Source organism: Kryptolebias marmoratus, linkage group LG22 (assembly GCF_001649575.2).
Source record: "Kryptolebias marmoratus isolate JLee-2015 linkage group LG22, ASM164957v2, whole genome shotgun sequence".
NCBI lineage: Eukaryota > Metazoa > Chordata > Actinopteri > Cyprinodontiformes > Rivulidae > Kryptolebias > Kryptolebias marmoratus.
The window spans coordinates 23541857-23563625 of record NC_051451.1 but is presented as its reverse complement, the minus strand read 5'-3'; the positions used below and the strand labels follow the sequence as shown (position 1 = coordinate 23563625).

At 35.1% G+C, this 21769-nt stretch overlaps 1 protein-coding gene across 27 annotated transcripts in view; it reads right to left on the bottom strand.

The window, feature by feature from the left end:
- Window positions 1–17215, bottom strand: part of LOC108234070 (neurexin-1a) — a 226109-nt gene extending 208894 nt beyond the window's left edge. For 18 of the 27 annotated variants that reach the window (XM_017412947.3, XM_017412949.3, XM_017412958.3 and 15 more), the window contains exons 1-3: window positions 17037–17215; window positions 13857–15199; window positions 4–21 (exon numbers count right to left, since the gene is read on the bottom strand). In XM_017412947.3, coding sequence (XP_017268436.1) covers window positions 4–21; window positions 13857–14568 — 730 coding nt within the window. In that variant the 5' untranslated portion in view covers window positions 14569–15199; window positions 17037–17215. Of the gene's footprint in view, window positions 1–3; window positions 22–13856; window positions 15200–16753; window positions 16891–17036 lie in introns of those variants that run through there. The other 9 variants (XM_017412951.3, XM_017412956.3, XM_017412953.3 and 6 more) reach the window with 3 other exon arrangements.
- Window positions 17216–21769: the final 4554 nt, after the last annotated feature.

The following is a 21769-nucleotide window of genomic DNA, read 5'->3' as shown; positions in this document are numbered from 1 at the left end:
CACCTTCAGTATAGTTGTCTTCTGGATGCACAGACAGGCAAAGAGAAAGAAAGGAAGATATTCATTAAGCAGCATGCAGACTAGAATTGGCCATTGCATGTCGTCACCATGCAAGGCATTAAACATCACATGCAAGTGACCTACTGTAAACCCTGCTTAGGAAATATGTGGCCTATAACAATCCCCCAAACACCCCTGAAACCTCCACACCCTTTTTGGGGTAATAACCTGACCTGGAGTACAGGACAGGTTTGAAACTGCTGCACTAACAATAAAAATATCATGTATTTTCTTTGTCTTAAAACTGCCAATATGTATAAATGATTAAGGGGTTAGTATTGGTCAGAAATAATTCAAAGTTGAGGAAATAAACAACTCAACATCTTAAAGCTGATTTATCCTGTTCTTTTTTGGCTCATTTAAACTTGCCTGACACCTAACTTTTGATTTATTTTTTTTAGATTAAAACTCGCTTTGTGTGATGGAATCCACTACAGGAAAAGCTAACCAAAACAATTAGAATTTGCTGTAAAAAGCAAAGCCTCAAAAGTTTCAGAACAGGAAGACTTGGTCACAGTGACAAATCCTAAAATCAGTATTTTGGCAATAGAGAAGGAGATTCCCTTAACATTAAGTTTGGAAATAAAGCATTTTGTGGAAGGGAGATTCTGTCCCTTCAATAAAAGGGACAGTTGCATGTTGGTAAAGTCATAGCAAACAGGTGAAGTAATCATCATGCCACCTGTGGGTGGGAAAAAATGGGTTGACAAAATAATGTGGCTGGAAACATGCAGAATAATCGAATGAGAATGTATAAGGGCCTAAATATATTGCCTAGATAAATAAAACCTAGCCAGTCTTTTTATCAGTCAGTGCCTAAATGTTGAAACTGTAATAAGTGACTTACAGAGTACTACAAAATGTAACAAAAGACAAAAAAGGGGATTTTTGGGAGTTTTGAAGATGGCAAACAGAACAGAATCATGAAGGCACTACCATGCAACATCCAGTTTACAATGACATAAAAATAATTATGTAGTAAACAACCCAGTCACTAAAACCATGCGACCAGACTGGGATAAAAGCCCAGTTTTCACTACAAAATAAATTCCTACCTCTTCAAAAGGGGTTTATGCCCAGATTTAAGCGATTTTATTGTTGACCAAAAACTTACCATAACCACTGGTTCCATTTCCAAATCAAACACCATGCACAAAATCACTCCAATTCATCACTATGTCAACAAATAATCAAGCATGTACTCACAGTAATTTGGTGAGATTCAATTCTGTTTATATGACTTCTAATGGTGGTTTCTTAATTTTTAACATTTCTCAATATGCACAATAAACACAGTGGTGCCTCATTTATCTAAGCTCTTTACAACAAAAATGTGTACCAATAGGTTAAATATATGAACTGGATGCAGAAAAATTACATTAAACACATAACATTTGTGCAAGTAGGAAGGCATTTTAATGCAAAGAAATACAGGGCTGCTAGATAAATAAGATGCTGTTGCAAAATAGTACACAAGCATGCATTTTTTTGCAAATATCTATATATTTTTTGTTAATGATACAAAGCACACTGCTTTAAAAAATTAAAAAATAAAAAAGGCATTGTGAAAAAGCAAGCATGAAGCTGGAAGCTGCAAATGACCGAATGAGAACAATGAAAAGAACATTTGCTGATTTCAATTAAAATATTTTACCACTTTGCTAAAGTGTAATTGTAATTTTCATTGTCATATCAATAAATTCATTGTTATACCTTTAAATGATGTTTCAAGAAATAGATCTTTTTAAGAGGGGTTATGTGGAAAGGTTATGCAGAGGTAATATTTTACCTGTTTTAGATAGCTTTTTGAATGGCCTCAATTTGAAGAAACAGAGATTAGTTCCCACTTGTCAGACAAGCTAATAGCTAATCTGAAAAGGGCCAAGTTCGAAGAGTTTTACTATCATTTTAAACAACTCCATTCCCAAAAATGTCATAGTGGGTTATATGAACACTATCTTAAAAAAAACTTTTCACATTACATGGTTATTGGAAGTGCCCCACGCTGCACTAGTAGTGCTACAGTAAACTGTAAGTAACTGTGTAATGCAAAATTGATGGCAAGATAACGTTTGAAAAAAAGCATTCACATGAACTACTATAAAATTCTGGACATTTGATTTGTTTTAAACCAGCATCATATTACTGAAGCAAGGCATTAACTCATCAACCCAATAAAGATTAAACTTTAATTCTCCAAACTAAGGTCATTCAAAAAGCTGTCTACAACAGGTGAGATAATAATTGTTCACAACCTTTCTTGAGAACACTAATTGAAAAGATCAGAACTATATCTTTAAGGTTAACGTGCAATTAATTTTATGTTATAGTGATTCCTTTCCTGTCATCAAATTAAACCGTGATTTCGAAGAGCAATTATTAATTATTGCTCTGATTTGCAAAGTTTTATTGGCATAGTATATGTGTCATTTTCTAAAAAAAAGAAATTAATCTATGTATAATATCCTCTCAGGGTTTTAAAACCAAAATGGACATGAACAGCTGTTTTTGAATATGATGCATTGAAACACAGGAACAAAAAAGCTACTCTGGGAATGTGATTTGGTAAAGGATTCCACTACAATCATTTTAGCGAACCATGTCCAGGAGTGAAGGCAAATCTCCTGAACTGAACTGTGTCCAATCTTTAGAGGGCCGCATGGAATAAGCATTTGGTTGTTTTCAGATGAAAAGAAGCTTTTCTTTAACAGCAGTATCACCTGACAGGAACCATTAAAACAAGCCCCCTATCACTCTCTCTCTCTCTATTACTGATTCTTTTATTTTAATTTATCTCTCCCTCTCTCTCTCACACACACACACGCACACACACATAAACACTTACATCTTTCACAAATGTACCCAGCTGGTTAGGTTCTAATCCAGAGTTGTAAATCCATTTAATCCCCTTGACAAAGTGATCCCCATGCTATTGTGCTGGTAACACTACACCAAAATGCACTCAACTGTCTATCAGACAATCTCCATCTCTGATAGTCTTGTATCGTTATGTTGTGCACACAGTGTAGCCTGTGGCTCAAGGAGTACTATTACATCAGTGTTGAAGTTGATGCCTCACTGAATGAAACATCTGGTGTGTGACAGCCGGAAGAAAACACAAAGCTGGAAAATAAATCTATACATTGATTTCCTTTTCGCTTTGTCTCATGCAGACATATTTGTGACACAAAAACACAATCTTGACCCCATGACTGTGAACTCAAAACTGTGACAGTTGTTTAAAGCCAGTGTGACACAGCAGACAAAAAAGTAGCCACCCTTATTCCACTCCTGAACGTCACACAAGCTACCCTCAGCCAGCTGGACAAAATGCCAACCAAGGCACACAAAGACTTACACACGCACACACACGCACACGTGTGTCTCACAGCTGGCTGAAGAGACATGGCAAGAGCGAGGGGGGAGTCCAGTTGACATTTCACATAAAGGAACATGCGTCACATTTACTAGGCACCACATCCAGCTATAGATATAATTTACTTTTCTCTGCCATTTGGCAATATTAGAAGTTACTGTCTGCCCGAATCAACCTTTTCTTGTCTAGTATTGTTATCAGCCTTACTGCGATCTATATTTGGTAAATTTTGATCTTTTCTTTAGGTTTTTAACTTGTTTGCTCCTCTTACTGAGAGCAAACAATATAGCTTTCCCATTTATAACCTTTTCTAATTCAGAACCTTTGAGTCACAGATAATGAGAAAATGCTATGTAAATTGTACAAATCTGTGCCTAAAATGTCAGAAATCTTATGAGACTTTAACTGCATGTCTTTACAAACAAGTAACCCTCGCTCCCTTTCTGATATTTATTCAGGCTGGTTTCTGTAATGATTACACACATAATAATCAAACAAATACCTGTTTCATCATAAAATACCACTTAAACCTTATGCACTATAACAGAAAAGGTAAATAAGAATATCTTCAGTTTATATTTGCATATATTCAGCAGCTATTTTTTCTAAATGTGATTGTTTTTGTAATTCAGAGTGCACTGCATGCATACTTAATCAATTCGGTTTTATGGCCCATTCTTCTGACTCAGAGCTTTAGACTTATTTGGTACAGCACACAGTCACATTAAAAAGGGCATAATTATAAGTAAAATATATTAAATGCATTATCTGTATAATTAAAGAATGTAACGCAGTAAACTGTGTTCCTTGCTATGATTTATAAAACAACAAAGATATGTTAATGAAATTAGACCAGTTCTGTTTTGCATAAATACAAACTGTACTTTTTATTGCTAAAGTTTCACTAAAAATGTAGGTCAGGTGCAACTTATATATATTTTTTTATGTTTAATTCTTAAAAATAGACTTGGACATTTTGCAGGAAACTACACAAAGGAGGAGAACATTGTGTAAAATCATTTCAACTGAACGAAGATCCTCCAAGTAACTTATTATTTACTCTACTGACCTCTAAGTAACGTCTGAGAGACAATTCCCAATAAAGTCCAAGTTTTGATACATGTGGGGGTTTATTTTGGAATGCTTTTGAAGATCTCAAATAGTTTCAGGCCTCATTATATAAAAAATAAACTATATTTAATTTGAAATTAAAGGCCTAGTATTCTTTGAAGAAATGCACATTGCTGGCATCTTTCATGCAAAGAAAGATACCATATTGTGTTACATCGTAGTTAAGAAATAGCAGTGTTAGAGACATTTTGGTCAAATCTTTTTAAATCATATTATGCACAATTGCATGCAACATATAGTCACACTCAAAGTATGTGTTGTGAAACAAAAAATGTTATAATTTGATTTATGCAAACTGCTGCCTTCAAACTCCCTGTTTGTTTAAAAAAAACAAAAAAAACAATTATTAATACATTGTTTTTGCATTTTATTTTAGGTTGAATAAAAATTGTATATATTTGCAAATTAGCCCTTTTTTAATTTACCATAACATCCTGACATTAACAAAAACTGCCTTTTATAGGAGAATGTGTATTCTTAAATGTCTTCTTATGCAGGCCCATTAGGAGAAAATGCAAAAGTGTTGCAGAAATCTCAGAGCTTCAAAGTATCCATTGGTTTTTGAATTACAATTTGAACCAAATCAAGAGTAATGAGTGTAAGTGAGGCTCATCTCTTTGTATCACTGTCTATAGTTAATGCATCTGTCTAACAGAGGAGTGTTAGTGGCATTGCACAGCTCACTATTGCTCCATTATCCTCCTCAAGCAACAATAACAGTGAAGAGGGAGGAAGCGAGCAGAGTGACCAGCCACTCTAATTAAAACTGATAGCTACCACAGCTGTGGATAATTATACTCTAGCTAATTTCCACTCTACATATAATTATTCAGTCAATGGTGGTGCATTTATGCTTTCATAGCAATTTTCTTCTCATATCAGCTTTTTTGCAAAATCACTCCACTGGCATTGGGCTAGCCAAACAGAACAGTGTTCAATAGGCTAACTGTTAGGGGAAAGATTTGTCTTCATAACAGTACATTACTAACAACATAATAGCTCAGAACAAGCTAAAAGTAGACAAGTGGTCTCAGAGGGCTGACAAGATTATTTTCTTTTATTGTTCTTTTTTACATGTGTTGGAGATATTAAACAAACATGATTTAGGAAGTTAACGAGTTTAGACACGCTGCCAGATATCTTTTTTCCCTATTTCTTGTGTCTGAGCTACTCTTAAATGACAAAGCTGCAGCTGTAGCCTTTTCCTCGATGCTCACAGATTAGAGTGGTAGCCAGATGGTGAAAAACAGCAATCACCAAATGTACCTCACATTTTTTTAAGTGAGCTAATAAATAAATTTCCAATAGGCTCAGACACATTTATGTAAAATGACCTACTTTTCTCATGAAAAATTAAATTGATGCCCAAACATTTACACAATCCTTGAAAAATACATGTTTACATTTACATTTTGCTAAAACACTGTTAGTATTTTTGAGCTAATTGCTTCATTAAAAGACTACTCTGGGAATCTCAGGACAGCTTGTTTGGACATTGTATTGCGATCCAGGTTTCTTCAAAGAGACAGAATGTTGGAAAGGATTGTGAGAGCAGATGCGCTCCCCATTCTTTTACATCTTATGGGTTGGAATGATCCAACAGGATAATCAGAGCAGCTTATACAGAGGTTCTAATAACCTTAATCCCAGGATTGACGATATCTAGGATAGTATTACCATTGTAAAGTCAATCTTTTTTTGTGATGCAGGAATATTAGAAGTGGAAAAAAGCATTAGAAAATCAGTACACACTGCAGATTTGTAAGTATTGGCTCAGCATATTTGTAACTTGGTATATGGTTTGAGGTGAAAGCTATTTTCTTAATGTAAATAAATGTGCACAGCAGTTGCTTAAGAAAGCTCGATGCCACATCTCCCACTGCTGACGTGTGACAAATCCCTATCTGAGGAGTGCCTCTTCAGCTTAAGTAAAAAAAGCAACATTAATAAAGCACAAGTGAGCATTAAATACAGCTAAGCTCTAAGTACTGTTAACATTAATCCACTTCCTCTTCCATTATGAATAAAGTAAAATGTTCCAACTAAACTATACAATCCTTCTGGTTTAACAGGAGGTAATGTTTGAGTGATGTGATACAGGAACTTTAAACTTGAATTAGGAGTAAAGCTTATAAAACAAAATGTTCGTTGTTTTTGTTTTTTTTTTTTTGGAATGAAGAAACTCAAATTATTATCTCACAAACTGACAAAATTCCAGTCAAGGCTGGTTACTTGTGCAACCTTTACACACTAACAAAAGCCACACAAACTTCTCTGGAAGATGATTTTTTTAACTATTAGTATTATAGCTTTCAATTTATGCTTCTCAACTCATGACTTTTTAATTTTTTTTGTATTTAAGATAACTTTCATAAGCTTTATGCTAAATCAGAAGCATCATTGATAATCATGTTCAATATAAAAATAATCTGCTGCTAGGAAACTAAAAAAAAATTCAGCTTTCATTTATACATGTTTACAGCAGACAAAACTACACACTCATTATGCCAACTGAAAACTAGTTTTACATTCACAAAACAGAGAGAAATAAGGGCATCATCTTTGTTTGATGACGATAAATGAACTATTCAGATTCTTAATTACTAAATTAAGAATCTTGTCATCTGATTTCAATTCGAGTGTTTATGTGTGTGTCAACACAATGTGGATATTCAGATGTGTTTTATTTGTGCCATGCATGGGACGGATCCTGTTAAAGGAGTTTGGTGTCAATGAATTTCACAAACACCCTTTGACAGTCAGGAGCAAATGTATTTAAACAAGACAAAAATCCTCCATGAAAATCCCTCTAATCTTTTGATCCCAATATCTGTCTTTGGACTCAGAGACAGCAGTATAGTATTAATCTGCTTTTGTCTAAGTGAAGCTGCTGGAGGCCTGTGGACAGAATGACACGTTTGGAGATGCAGTACAGTCACATGGTTTGTGACATGATGACAGACATGCTTGAAAGAGAGCCATCATTCACATTAATAATTCATTTTCTCACACGCTATATCTCACAGCAGTTTAATTCATATGTGAACAAGGGAAATGCTCTTGAATACTGAATAGTTAAATCAAGTATTCACACAGCGCTGTACTTATAAATCAACTCAAATCTTAAAGAGCACTCAGAGTGTGCCACGCTCTGCTAAGGCTATTGGCTCATCTTGCAATTTTAAAGAAAGTGATCATGATCAGCAATGAAATTTACTGTGTTCCTTCTTATCCTCATTCTCTGCCTTGGAAGAGAAATTACAGCATATAATTGCTTTTTAAATTAAATTCTTATTGAATACATTTATTTTTTTATATCATTCCCACATTCTGTTTAGTGGTCAAGTTGATTATTTTTGAATCCTTTACTACTTAAAATTTCTTCCATACAACTGTCTACATAGAAAGATTTAGCCTCTGGTTTTGTATATTAAAACAGAGTAACATGTCATATATTGTTACAGTACAATAATACAATATCCTGCTAAGAAAACTTGTTTTCTAAAAATGACATGGTTGTTACTTTATTACCTTCTTAGGGGATTTAGGACTAGAAAGTCATAAGTACTCAGAGTTATAAGGACTGCTGATCCCACTATGGAGAAGTTATAAAGGACCTATGTGTTTGTTTTTGCACCACCTAGGGAACGCTATGATTGCCCAACACTCAACCAACAGCTAAAGTGGTCACATCACTTTTGCATCTGACATTAACAAGCATCAATGATGAAGGATGCCATATTTGTATTTTGGGGGTCTAACTTTTAAAGCAGAGTTTAAAAGAAAAAGATAAGAGAAGGAAAGTGTGGAGGCAAAGAGTAATTTGACAGATCAGTCTACTTTGTGCTGCATACGTTTAAGGAGCACATCAAAGCAAATATTGATGAGTTCAATAGTTTCTACTTTAACGATGTAAATGCAGTTTTAAAATGTGGGTGCTGGAAGGTGTTCAATTTGCTCAGCCAGTCAATGTATGTGTGGTCTAATCACATCCCTTTACATCACTTGAGAGTCCCTGTTGATCCAAGTGCTTACTCTGAAGAACATAGTTATAGAGAAATCAAACAGCCACCACCGGTGTAGAAAGAAAATGAAAAAAGGCAAACTTCCTCAAATAGTTATATGGACTGTGAACTGGTCCCCAACATTCCAAAACCTTATTTAAACCTCTTTGCAGACCATTCACACTTCCCACAAGCCAGCAGCATTTCCCTACGGAAGCATTTTACCCCAGTGGACCAATTAAAATCAGTTAGGAAGTGGATCTAAGAACATGGCAAAGTGACCCAAGTGATTACACAGCCAACAAACCTATCATTCTGGTATGTTGTCAAATCAAGATATTAATCTGACATGCTTGAAAACAACCTGCAAAAATGAAGCCCAGTCTAAAATTTCCAACTTCAAGGGTACTAGGATCTATTACTGACATCCTGATGCCAGACACACACACCTAGAGGAGCTTTGTCTACACTTTTCTGACACATGGTTGAGGCTGACTTCCTTGCAGCCTCTTCATATTTGTCTGTGAGATCCCCAATTGTTTGTTGCTGCCCTATGCTGACTGATAAATCAACTTCTTCAGCTGTAATCACTTTTTCTCTTTGATTCAATTTCACTCATTCAGTGGAATTTTATGACTGTAAATCTTGGTAAAGTCGATCAGGAAGCTGATTATTGGTCTTTCTGGGTATACAGTTTCGTGTAGTCCAGTTCAAAACTGGGATCCAAAGCCACTTTTTGTGACAATCTCCCTGGACTTTGGTGTTTGCATGACCACAAAGAAAAATTCACGGCACTAAACAAATAGAAATATGACTAATGACTAATTAATATTGACTTTTTATTAACCAGATAAATCAAGCAAAAAGCCTGAACCTAAATCTGTCAGATAAAAAATCACTGATAATATTAGTTCAAATTAGATGCCATGATGCTAAATTAAATACGAAAAATCAGCAAAGACAAAAAAAAAGAAGTCAATAAAAAAAATACTACCCAAATAACTTGGATCACATAGTTGTGTTTGTCAATTTGATTTAGGGACATTCTTAAATTAGATTCTAACTATCGCAAGTGAGAAGAAGGAAGGGAGTGGGGTGTCAAGGGCAGATTGTGTTATTTGCCATGTTTTGCACTGAATATTTTAAAACTTACATTGGGTTTACTTTTTTGACTTGCTGAGAGAAAACAAAAAAACAAACAAAAAAAAAACAAAAACAAATCTGAAACATTAAAGTAGGGTAATAAAGAAAAAAAAAACTTAGCTTTAGGCTATGAAAACATGTTGAAGTCCACACCTTCCTCAAAAAAAGAAATTTAGTGTGACAATTTTTGTTGGTGATAGTCTTAGTTTGTCATCATGCATTGGCACCTTTGCTACAGACTGTAAATTGTTACTTTTTTTGTAATTTGTAATTAGTGAAATCAGTTTTGAATCAGTGAATTTCTTCACATAGTCTTTGAAGCCATGCTATAAAATAAAGTTCAAGGTAATCACTGTATCCAGGCAATGCAATCTATTTAGTGATTTGCCTGATTTAAGTAGTAGTTATAATAATAACAGAAAATGGCAAATAAAAGTCATAGCTGAGATCTGCCCTACTTTTTCACCTACAGTGATTTATGGTTGGCCAGTGTATGATGAAAATAAACAACATTCTTCCATTTTATCAGGATAAAATATGGAGCTGTCCAATGCATCCATGTTATTTCTCTAATGAGAAACAAAAGGACAGATTTGGGGAACTTCCTGACCATAGTGCAGTGCATTTAAATAATTGTTTTACCGATCAGAGGGATTTGTGTGTGCCTGAGTGTGGTCATGTGCAACGTCATGCAATGTGCATGCTCTCAGAACAGTTGACAGGTCTGCTAGCAAATCCTCTAATCCTTTCATCTGATCAAAGTAACAAAACAGTTTTTAAATTATTTAATGGATGGATAAGTTTTAAAACTTCAATGTACTTTATAACCAAATCCATGTATAACATTAGATTTACTTTACATGCAAAAGATGAGAGGACACTTTTTAAAATCTTTGTAATTAAATTTGGCTTTTATTCCAAAATGGTTGATTTATTTGAGAGGTGTTCTGGTAAATAAAAATTAAGCTTTAATCACAACTGTGATTTGAAACTATTTTGCAAATATTGTACGTAAAAGTTTTTGATTCTCAGTGAAGTTCAGATGATAAGACAAAATAAAAGCAAGCAACAACAAGACATTGTTTGTGCAACAAGTTCTGGAACAAGGAACAAGGAACAATGGTTTTGCTAAAACAAAAAGGCAAATGTCAAGAAATTTCTGCAAGATTTGTTTCCTGCCAAACTAAGCCGAATGTAATAAAAACCTGCTACAGCTATTTCAAGCTTGTTTTTGTTTTGTTTGTGGTGTTGTTGTTTGTTTGTTTTTTTAGAAATACATAATCAAAATAAAGAGCTAACAAAAGATTTTTTTTCCCTTTTTATTTTAACTTCTTTTTCTCTAAACATCTTTTGGCCATAAAAGGAACCGCTTGGGTGTTACATGCTTTGGTATATTTCACGCTATCCGTCATTCAAATTCAGCTTAACAAGTTTAAAGCTTTATATAATTACAGTTTTTGTTGTAACAGATCATTTTAGGATTATACATAATTTTAAGGGCTCCACAGAGAAAACTCTACTCTTCTTCTTAACAATATGAAATGTTCTGCATGATTTAGTATAAATTTCTGGCTGCACCAACAAGTCTTATGTTTAATACTAATCTGTTTCTTTTTAAAATCAATCCTTTTCAACAGTAGAAGTTATTGTTTTTTGTATTTTATGTTTGTTTTTTGGTTTTTTGTCTCTCTGTACACTACCTGCTCTGTACCACACAGCAGCTAACTAAAAGCTAACAAGTATAAATTGTGGTTCAAGTTGCTTTAGCTCATGCTGGATTTGAAGGTTAATGACTAATACAATAAATTAGTCAATTAAGCTGTCAGTAATGTGTTTACAGATCTATCATAGCCAGACTATTCTAGTTTATATGTGACAATAAACAAATGCGAGGATGCAACACAGTTTCTCCTCTCAGGAATAATTCTTTCTAATGGTCTTGAAAAAAAGCAATTGGTAAACAATCTGGGCGAATATTCTCTGATTGTAGATTTCATAAAAATCCACCATGCAGTTTGGAAACAATGCAAGGAGAGATGCGACATCAGTGCAACACACAGATTGTTTGCTTGTAATCAGGTCAGTAAGGTGGGGCTGTACTGAAAATAAATGAAATGAGAGAACAGATGCACATTTTTGAGTATAAAATGAGTTCAAGATGCCACTCTTTGCCATCTAGCCCCTTGAAATTCACAAAATAATTTATCCAATCAGTCTTTCAAGCATTTTGTAAGAGTGACTTTCAAAGGTTATTAATCCACTCCCAAGAATATATTCGTCCCATTAAACGTTACAGCCAACCCCACTAATGTATGCAGCCGGAGATAGATTCTCAAAATTGTTTTTATTATTATACAACAGCTATTGGAGGATCACTGTATTAACTTCAGTCAATTGGCATGTTTGATACACAGATCTATTCAACCAGTGACTGTTCCTCCTTCATTCAGCCTAATAACTGTGCTCTACATCACTCCAGTGCTCAAACTGCATAATAAAAACAATTAGTTATCTCATGGATACATGACTATCAGAAACACTGAAGAAATATGTTAAATCGTTGCTACAAACACAAAGATCTTTTATCCAAATGGATCAGTTCTATCTTTTGTAAAGTATTGTCTGAGGCAATCCCCATATTAAACCTTAAACAGTGTTATTTAAAATAAAATGCTCAAGACTGATCAATTTTAAAATTTTCTTATTAACATCAGTGTTGACGAAAATTTGTTTGGACACTGTTAAAGTATCTTAAAATTCAAAAGTCAAAATATGTGTTTAATACCATTTTAAAACACAAAGTAACTTTTAGCAGCCAATTATAGCAACAATCTAAAAAAAGGAAAATAAGAAAAATGTAGCTTATTCACTTTAGGTAGTTTGCTTTTAGGAAAGGCAAGAAAGTCAAGATTACCATCACAATGATAGCAGGTCCAAGCATATTTACTGATATTGCAGTCCAGATTTTCTAATTCAGTGTAATCTAGTATGACATCATTACCCACTACACTGCCCTGGTGGAGAGAGGCTTATGGTAATAAATACCTAATACTCAACAAATGTTGAACACTGTGAGCCTGATAATGCACTAAAGCTGCAATTTTCTTGCAACAGGGCACAATGTTGGGCTTTATTAAATAAATAAATCCAGGTAGTGCTTGTCAAATAAAAAGTCAAATGATATTAACAGAAAATCAAAGTCCATCAGTATTTAAATACAAAATAAATTTAGACTAAACAGAATTAAAAAATAAATAAAATAAAAGCAAAGATACATGACAACCTCCACCTCACTCTGCACCAGTACTAAATATTGTTAGGTTTTCTTTTTTATACAATACAAACTAAAACAACATCCTGATTCCATGTTAAAGTATTTCTACACATGTTGTATCATTAAGATGAGCACACAATTTCTGTTGACAATTCCTGGATCTCAAATTATTTTATTATTTGCACTGTATTCTAAGTTTTCTGGAGTTAGAATTACAAAATTAAAAAAGGTGGAGTTGCAGGTGTTGTTAAAAAATGTAGCTTAGAGTTTCTACATTTTCAGTTTTTGTATGATTGTTTGATTGTAATTTATTCTAAAAAAACACATTTATAAATCAGAGTTTTAAGTAAAAGTTAAATTATTAGTCTTTACAAAGAAGTTTGTGTATTATTAGGAGCACCATCATCCATCGTAACTGATCCATAATCTGTACACTGTTTGTATTTGAGTGCCTATTTTGCCATCACTTCTAATTCATTCCATGAACACTGTGATATCTCTCATGTTTACTCCATTTGACTCATAGATGATTATTCATGCTCTTTCATTTGTGGTAACCCATTGGAGATTTATCATAGGTCAACTGATCCCAATAGACCTATTTGATAAGAATGGAGGACACCGTTGGGGATGAAAACACCTGCATGTTTTGCTAATGAGGCCTTGCAGGAGATTTACTCTTTACAAACAAGTGTATTGTGGATCAATAGCACAGACTGTAAGACAAACACAAGGCAGTAGCCAGATAAAGGTATAGAATGCATTAGTTTGGAACTAATTGTGATTACAGCAAACTAACTGAATTTGAAAGAATACTTAATGTTGCCTTCAAAGACCATTTGTGTTTTAAACTGAATCCAAGTCTTACCTTCACTGCAGTCCTTTCCTTGGAAGCCTGTGCTTGAGCAGTCACATGTTGGCTCGCTGTTAATTAAAGTGCAGATTCCTCCATTTAAGCACACGTTGGCTCTCCCACAGACGTCCATTAAGACCCCCTCACTGTTGATCATTTCAGACTCGGTATTGTTGACTTTTATATCTGTTATCCATCCGGTAAAAGACGGCTGATCCTTGACTGCAGCTGATGTCAGGCGCAACGGCACAGACCTTAACTCCGGTGGTATTCCACCCACAAACAAGGGGCTGAAGACGGTCATGTCTCGTCTTTTTGACTTCACCTCCACCCACTTTATCTCGTTGCCCACAGTAAGGGTTGTATTCTTAAAGTTTCTCCTTATTGTGACTGTGTGCCACTGGCTGTCGTTGACCGCTGTGTCGGACACAACGGTCGCCGGCTCGGCACAGAAGATCGAGAAGCGAAGGCTGAGTTTGCCATTCAGTATGAGGAGTTCTAAAAAGTCACAAAATCCCTCATCATCAAAGTAAAACAACAGTCCTTGGGAGCTTTTTGTTTTCATGTTGAAGCTCATTTCACTTTCACAGCATGCATTCCACACTGGAAATCTTGCCCACTGTCCTTCAGCACCTGTAAACTCTAGACAAGTCCCTATTTCCACAAAGCAGCAAATAAGCAGCCCAACCCAAATAAAATGGGTGCTGTGTGGCTTTTGTACAACCATTGTGTGATTACAAAATCTTTAGGTTATAGGTAGGACTAGGAAGGTAAGTTACTTAATATAACTTTTGATTGTAAAACAAATATTGTGGGTTGGTTATAAGCATAGAATGGCATATAACTGACTGTCTAGATTGGCATACAAGTGTAATCTGCTGCATTGTAAAACAAAAGATTAATTGTTAGCATAGAACTACATATGGATGGGTTTAGCCAACACTTATTTCCTGGAGCAAACACCATTACTTTATGTTGTCCAGGCCAGTGGCCAAAATGCTCACTGTTCCCGCCAAAAGGGTTTGAACTGTTCAAAGATTGTCTCTGCCATATTTAGCTGTAGCAAAGCAACAGAAACTCAGATATCCACTAGGCACACTTAGTATAATTTATATAATTATGAAACAGTTCGTTCTGGTGCCAGTTAATGTTTGCACGGTTTCACTTGAGTTGAAATGGCAGCTTTAATCTTCATGTTCAAGCTCATATTCTTTGGCGAGTCACTGGAAGCCTTGCTCAGGGCTTTTCACCCCACATCCTCGGCAGCAAAGAGGGAAAAGTGCCATATGGAGCCGCGTTGGCTGATAAGCTTGGGCGAAAGAAACAGTTTGTCTGTCAGTCCTCAGTCTCAACACATCCTGCGAAAGAAAAAAAAGCATATTTAATCCACCCATCGGTGCTTTCAACACATCCAACTCCAAATCCACTCTGGCCAACGTCTTAAAAGTAAGAATTAGACTAATACTATGATTAAGACGGAAGTAGAGCCCATCAGCCACTAAGAGCTAGAGAGGCCTTTGTTACAACAAACACCAGCTGTATCATTACATTACCATCACTGGGCTTTCCAGGAAGCTCTTGACAATCACACATTGGTTTATCTCCATGGCCAAGAACTATTTCTGTGGTGTGGTAACTTTATCTTGTACACTCAACAATGGCAAATATTAATAATAATATCAATAATAGAATAGGCATGTTATTGTTCCCATAGGGAGATTATTTCTAGGTGAATGAACAAATAACATTTTCGTAAAAAAAACAGATTAAAAGCAGGTTATCTCCAAGCAAATGCAGTAAAATAAGAAAAGACAAAAGCACCATTATGTTTCAGATAAGATAAAACTCAAATAACAGATAGCTACCTCTCTCATAACTTCCATGCATGGTGCAAATATTTTCGAGGTAATCTGTGTTGAATTATTTCAGAAAATAATCAATATAATTGTTACCTTGCACATGAACATAGGAGGGGGACAATCTGAAGCTGAAATATTTCATGGCGGAAAATAATATATTTAATGGCCCACTCCCCAAAATTACTCAAACCAATTTATGTCAAAATTATACATACACAAAACCAAATGAAAAAAAGAGTGGGAGGAAAAAAAAAAAGAATTGGAAAACAATATATACCATTGTGATGCTGTTTCAGGAGTATTACTTTTTGTTCAGCTGATACAAAGTCTGTACCGCGTTATGAGGAGCATTCCAACAAACAGTGATGCTGTGCCCTGAGCTGAAGTGTGAACATGAGAAAAAGTGCGTCATTTGACTCACAATGGTTGGTTTGTGTGAGACGAACAGATCGGACAGCCACTGGGTCTCGGGCAGAAGCTAGAATGCGCTTTTCAAAACCTGATTTTTTTTCCCTTCCTTCTCGTTATTCTTTACAAGCAGGCTACCATGACATGCATTTTCATTTTCTTTTAATGAAATACCAACAAGTTTCATACTAGATGAAGAAAAAAAAAACTCGATCCGAAACATCCGCAATTTTGCGTTTCAAAAATCAAAGGAAATATATATATATATATATATATATATATATATATATATATATATAAACTGTTGTTTAACCGCTGCAAATGTACACTGGCTTTCCTGAGGCAATGCACTTTATATTAACTTAAACCTCTAAGTAAACATGCGGATAAACAGTAATTGTCACAAATACGCGTAATGAATTTAAACGATAGTAATGCTTTGTTGTTACAGAAATGATCCGAATTTGGCCAAAACGGAACTGTTCCGTATTATCGTTTACATCCCATCAGCTCTATCACCCCATACCTTCACATCTGCATGGTCAACAAAAAGCACAATAAATTCAGAATTTCTTATTAAGTCCATATCTGCAGGATCAGTCAGTCACTCTAAGATAAACTGCCGTTTTTTGTTGTTTGTTTTACCTTTTCGCGCACGCCTCTTACTTCTACGGGACGCAGAATAGTTGCTTCAAGGGGGAAAAACGATTTTAAGCACCGTGGAATGAGCTCCTAATAACCACCACCGTCCATATTCCCCGTCTGCTGGAAAGCCTGTGCCTTAAATCCTCTTTGGCGAAACCCTCACATCAAGATCTGCTTTCAAGTGAATCACAGCAGCAGCCAGAAAGAGAAGGGTCCACTTTCACTCTAACTCTGCGGAAAAAAGATCAATCTTACAGACTTAGGGGTAGAAAAAATGAATTACCTGAAAGAATTTGTCCTCCAATTTGTCCGACAACATGAAAATAAACTGAATTTTTTTAAAAAGAAGAAAATAGTAGGACTTGGTGACTGTTATGGTGCGAAAGACAGGGGAGAATATCCAGTTCTCCTGGTGGAAGAGGAGGCGCAATCTGGTTTCCCTGTTGAGTTTATCCAGCGACTGTCAGGAGCCACAGACAGAGCGTTTATCACGTGTTACTCCGTGATGTCTGCCGGGGAGGGGCAGAATGCAGCACCTCGGACAGCGCCTCTGCCTGCATCAGCGTCAATCCACGCGCATTTCTGCCAAAAGCAACTTTGGACAAAAGATTGGTCCAACTGATAGGACTAACCAACTCTGATGTCAAGCTGAAAAAGACCATATCTGAACACATTTAAATCCAAAATACTTTAATCATTAAAGAACAAATATTAAAATATTGATGAATTCTTGCAACCGTACATATATGAGCTGTTAAGTAAAGTCATAAAGATACAGTAGGTTTATACTCCAGCTGAATGATCCTGAATCTAAACCAGTTAAATTTGTCACATTCCCTTCTTTTCTCGTGGTGTTCATTCTGTCTATTAATCTGTTCTTCTTTGCACCTCTTGCCCTCTTTTTTAAACGATTCTATTCATAAACAATCAGCTAAAATGGAATTTCATTTCTTTATTAGAAAACACCATAAAGACAAAATGCAAAATCTGTGTTTATTTTTAAGACTTATTTTTCCTGCAGCCAAATCATTCTTTTCATTCAACTATTTATTTATCTTTTTAAGGATTTTTCTTTTATTTGCTGTAACAAAACATACTAGTTTAACAAAGCAAATCTAGCTTTGGTTGTGGGTTGGTTCTTTTTTTATTGCCTTGAAATTACAATTCCCAAAAATGATGAACCCTGTTGAGGAAAAAATATATATATATCAAACTGACTGCTGTCAAAAATAATAATAATAAAAGACATTTGGTGCTAGGTCTAAGGAAGCCAATCGCTGGAACAGTAAAAAACGAGGCTGGTCATGGGGTCAGGAAGGCTGTAACAGCTGGACATGTGAGTATTAGGCTGGTGAATCAACAAGGTGTCATTAAATAGAGTACTCAAACCTAAGATAATTCATAGTCTGAAGAGGTCCTAACACTGTGTAGCAGTGTTGTTATTCCAGCTTAAATGACAACAGTAGATAATACACTGAGACAAGACAGACATACCTTTAAATGGTGCCTTAATGTGACAAATTCAAAAGTTGCCTAACATTTTTTACATTTTCTGTAGCTTCAGCATGCACTAATGTTGTTTAATTTCTTCAGAGGGTGCAAGGCTTTTCCAATCAATCTTTCTAAAATACATTTGTTATTATGTCTGAAAGTCACCCAAATGCCCAGCTTTTCCTTCAGCTGCACAAAGAGAGCAAATCAAAAGAAGATATTCAACATAAAACACTAGTTTAAACAGTGTGTCTAAATTTGTATCCAGATTTATTATAGGAATCGTGAGCTACTCATTTATAGGATGGGAAGTAAAAGAATGAAAAATGGCCAAAACAAAACTTCTCACTTTTGACACTTTTTTTTCACCCTTCTGTTGACAGAGTAACTAAGCAGGTCTGATGAACGTATCACACACACAAGGCAGGCCATGCACCAGAATTTCTATAGGCCCGTGTCAGGGGCAATTGAGGTGCAATCAATCTCTCAGTTCGGTAGTGAGAAGCTGCCTTGTGTGTTTTATGTCAAAGCTGTGCAAATGGCATTCATGGTGAGGAAATTAAATTGTTGTAAAGGCACATTTCATGCAAAACAAAACCCTAGAAGAGTTAGACGAGACAGTATAGCTTATAAATGGTATTAGTAACAATATTTATGAATGTGAGAATAGTACATTCCAGTATGTTTGATGCAAAAAGCCTAGACACAACCGTGTGATCAGTTTCATATGTTTTTAAAAAAGGCAGCAAATTGTGGTGCACCTGTTCATATCGTCTTCACCTCAGCAGACATTTTGAAACCAAGTGCTATTGGTTTTAAAATTTCAGTCTGTCAGTTTATGCAGATTCTAATGCAAGAAAAAGTAAAATTTCAAGTTGTTAGTTTATAAATAACATGTAAATGTGACTTGGACTGTCCCCATAACTCAGACATTACTTTGTATATTTGTCCTTCTATCAATAACTAACTTGTACATAGAAACTATAGGTTTGTTAACCAGGAAAATGTGTACTTTAACTTGGAGGGGGAACAATTTTGCAGAACAGCTGTTTGCAAGTCACAGATTTTTAATAGGCTGAGTACCTCTAAAGATCTGACCCTGGAATCGCCCCTGAGCTGACTCTTTTGTTACAGAGAAGTTGGTACACGGGGATGTGGTCCAGGAACTGGCTGCTCATAAACTGCTGATGTGGTTTAGTCAGGCAACAAGCACAGCTGCATGTATCAGATTGATTGAGCAGCCTGATAAGCCAGAAATAATATGCTTACTCTCCTGGTTTTGTGATGAGACTGGAAATCAGGAATTACGCCCAACAAAGAACTGAGACAACTGCAAATACAAAAAGCTAAAAAACTAAAGACTCAATAGAACGTAGCGTATGATGCAGGTTCAAACCAACAACAGTTTTTGTCCATTTTTAAGGTCTGAATTCATTTGCATCATACTTTCTCTGTAGAAAGATGTTTGCATAATCAGTTGTCATGATCATCAATGAATATTAAATACTGGTACACATAAAGAAAAGACTCTTAATAAAGATGAAATTTTTCTCTGTATTAAGCTTTTTTTTTTTTTGCTAAAATCTGATTCTTTAAATAGAACAAACAAAAGATTTGGAAAACAAAGAATCACCATCTGCTCGGTTGTCTAAAAAATAGCTGTAAATTTAAGTATTTTTTTAATATTGCTTACCCGTTTTAAGTTACTGGTTAATGCTTGCAGATGCAGGACACAGGGTGACATGTGAAATCCTCTTTAGTGTTAAACAAAAACATGTTTTACTCACCGTGACACTGGTTGTGTCATACAATGTGGCAAACTGGCTTAAAGGTGCTGCGCACCTACACAAGAGTTTACAGGTTGATTAGACTGTTAGTCGGTAGGTGGCATGTGGGCGTAGCTATGATAGCAGATAAAATAATAAAATGGGTTGTGGGTGAATTTCATTTAGCTGTTTCAGTCTCAGGATCATGGGATTGTTGTTGCTGGCTTACTCTCCCAATCTCTTTCCTTGACATCTGAATAAGAAAATGACAAAGGTTTAACAACAATAAAATTCACAACATCTGTAGAGGAAAAACAATTTGCTCTGAAACTCAATTTTTTTTTTACATTTCTTTTTTACTTTGAACTGAGATCAATACATCATTTTAGATAACAGCAAATGCTACCAAGTGGGCCTTTAGGATGCAATACTTTATTTTTTTAACATAAATTGTAACAAGTTTGTGATTTTTCAGAATTTTTTTTATTCGTGTTTTTTTTTTGTTTGTTTTGTTTTTCAGACATAAGTCACACAACAGTCTTGATTGTATTACAAATGACGCTTGTTGGGGAGAGCCACATTTATTACAGCAGGACTCTCTTTTTAGCAAATATTTCCACCAAGAAAGTGACTTTTTTTTTCTCATTTCAGTTTCATCTCTCACCAGCTGGGACCACTTTCTCTCCCTGTTGAAAGCATCTATATCCCCCAAGATTAAAGTTGATTGAATTTAGAAATCTACATCATTACAGTTATTAGATTAGGCTGGAGGGAAAGGGACATTGCAAGTCTGAATTTCATTTCAGAGGAATTAATGAAACATAGGAGTGTGGACCACAAAGAGCTGGTCACAGCTTGAACGAGCTTACTAATTGTATTGACTCTTACATAATGACCCCACTGAAGATGTGTGAGAAAAGCATTAACATGGCAAAAAAATCAGATTAAAACTTAGAATTCAAAACATGACCAAGCAGTCTGGAACAATTCACCTCACTCCTCACTGACATAAGACCCAGGGATTACTGAAACAATGAGTTTTCAATTCTCACAATTATTTCTATATCTTTGCATTTTCTTCAATACAAAACACATTTTTTTAATAGCAAATGCTTAAATTTTTCAATGTTTCTCTAATTTAATAGTCAAGCAAACTGTTTTATTTTTTCTGATATTTTGTTCAATATGTTTATTTTAATTGATGATTGTTTGGTTTTATTATTTACTAGAATTTTTTTTTTTTCTTTCAAACTTTGCTACATTGTTTGGAACTATTTAAAAATTAATCAATGTTGAGAGTAGTGTCTTGCAACCTGTGCCGTTTCTGGATTTTCAGTAGTCGGTTTGTTTGTTTGACATTACATGTTGGATCCCTTTTGGCTGTTGTAGCTTTATCTGGAAATAAATAGTTCATTAAAAGTGGACCCTGATATATGTTATTTTCAGAGGGGAGGGCTTTGCTTTGACACTTAGAAGGAAAGCTGCATGTTATGCTGAGGAAATGACATTTCAATCAAAAAGATTGTGTGCATCTCTATGCATCATTACTCACTATAGTTTCCAAGTCGGGGGGAAAAAGTGACCATTAACCAAGTTTTAGCCATTGATATGTGAGTGTTGGTGACAAAGTTAATGCAGTCACTGCAAATGAAGTTTAATTTGTCACTGATGTTACATGTGTTGTAGCTGTGCTGGCAAAAGCTTGACAAGTTGTAAATATTCTTAAAATAAAGTAGCTAGCTCGGCAGTTATGGGTAAA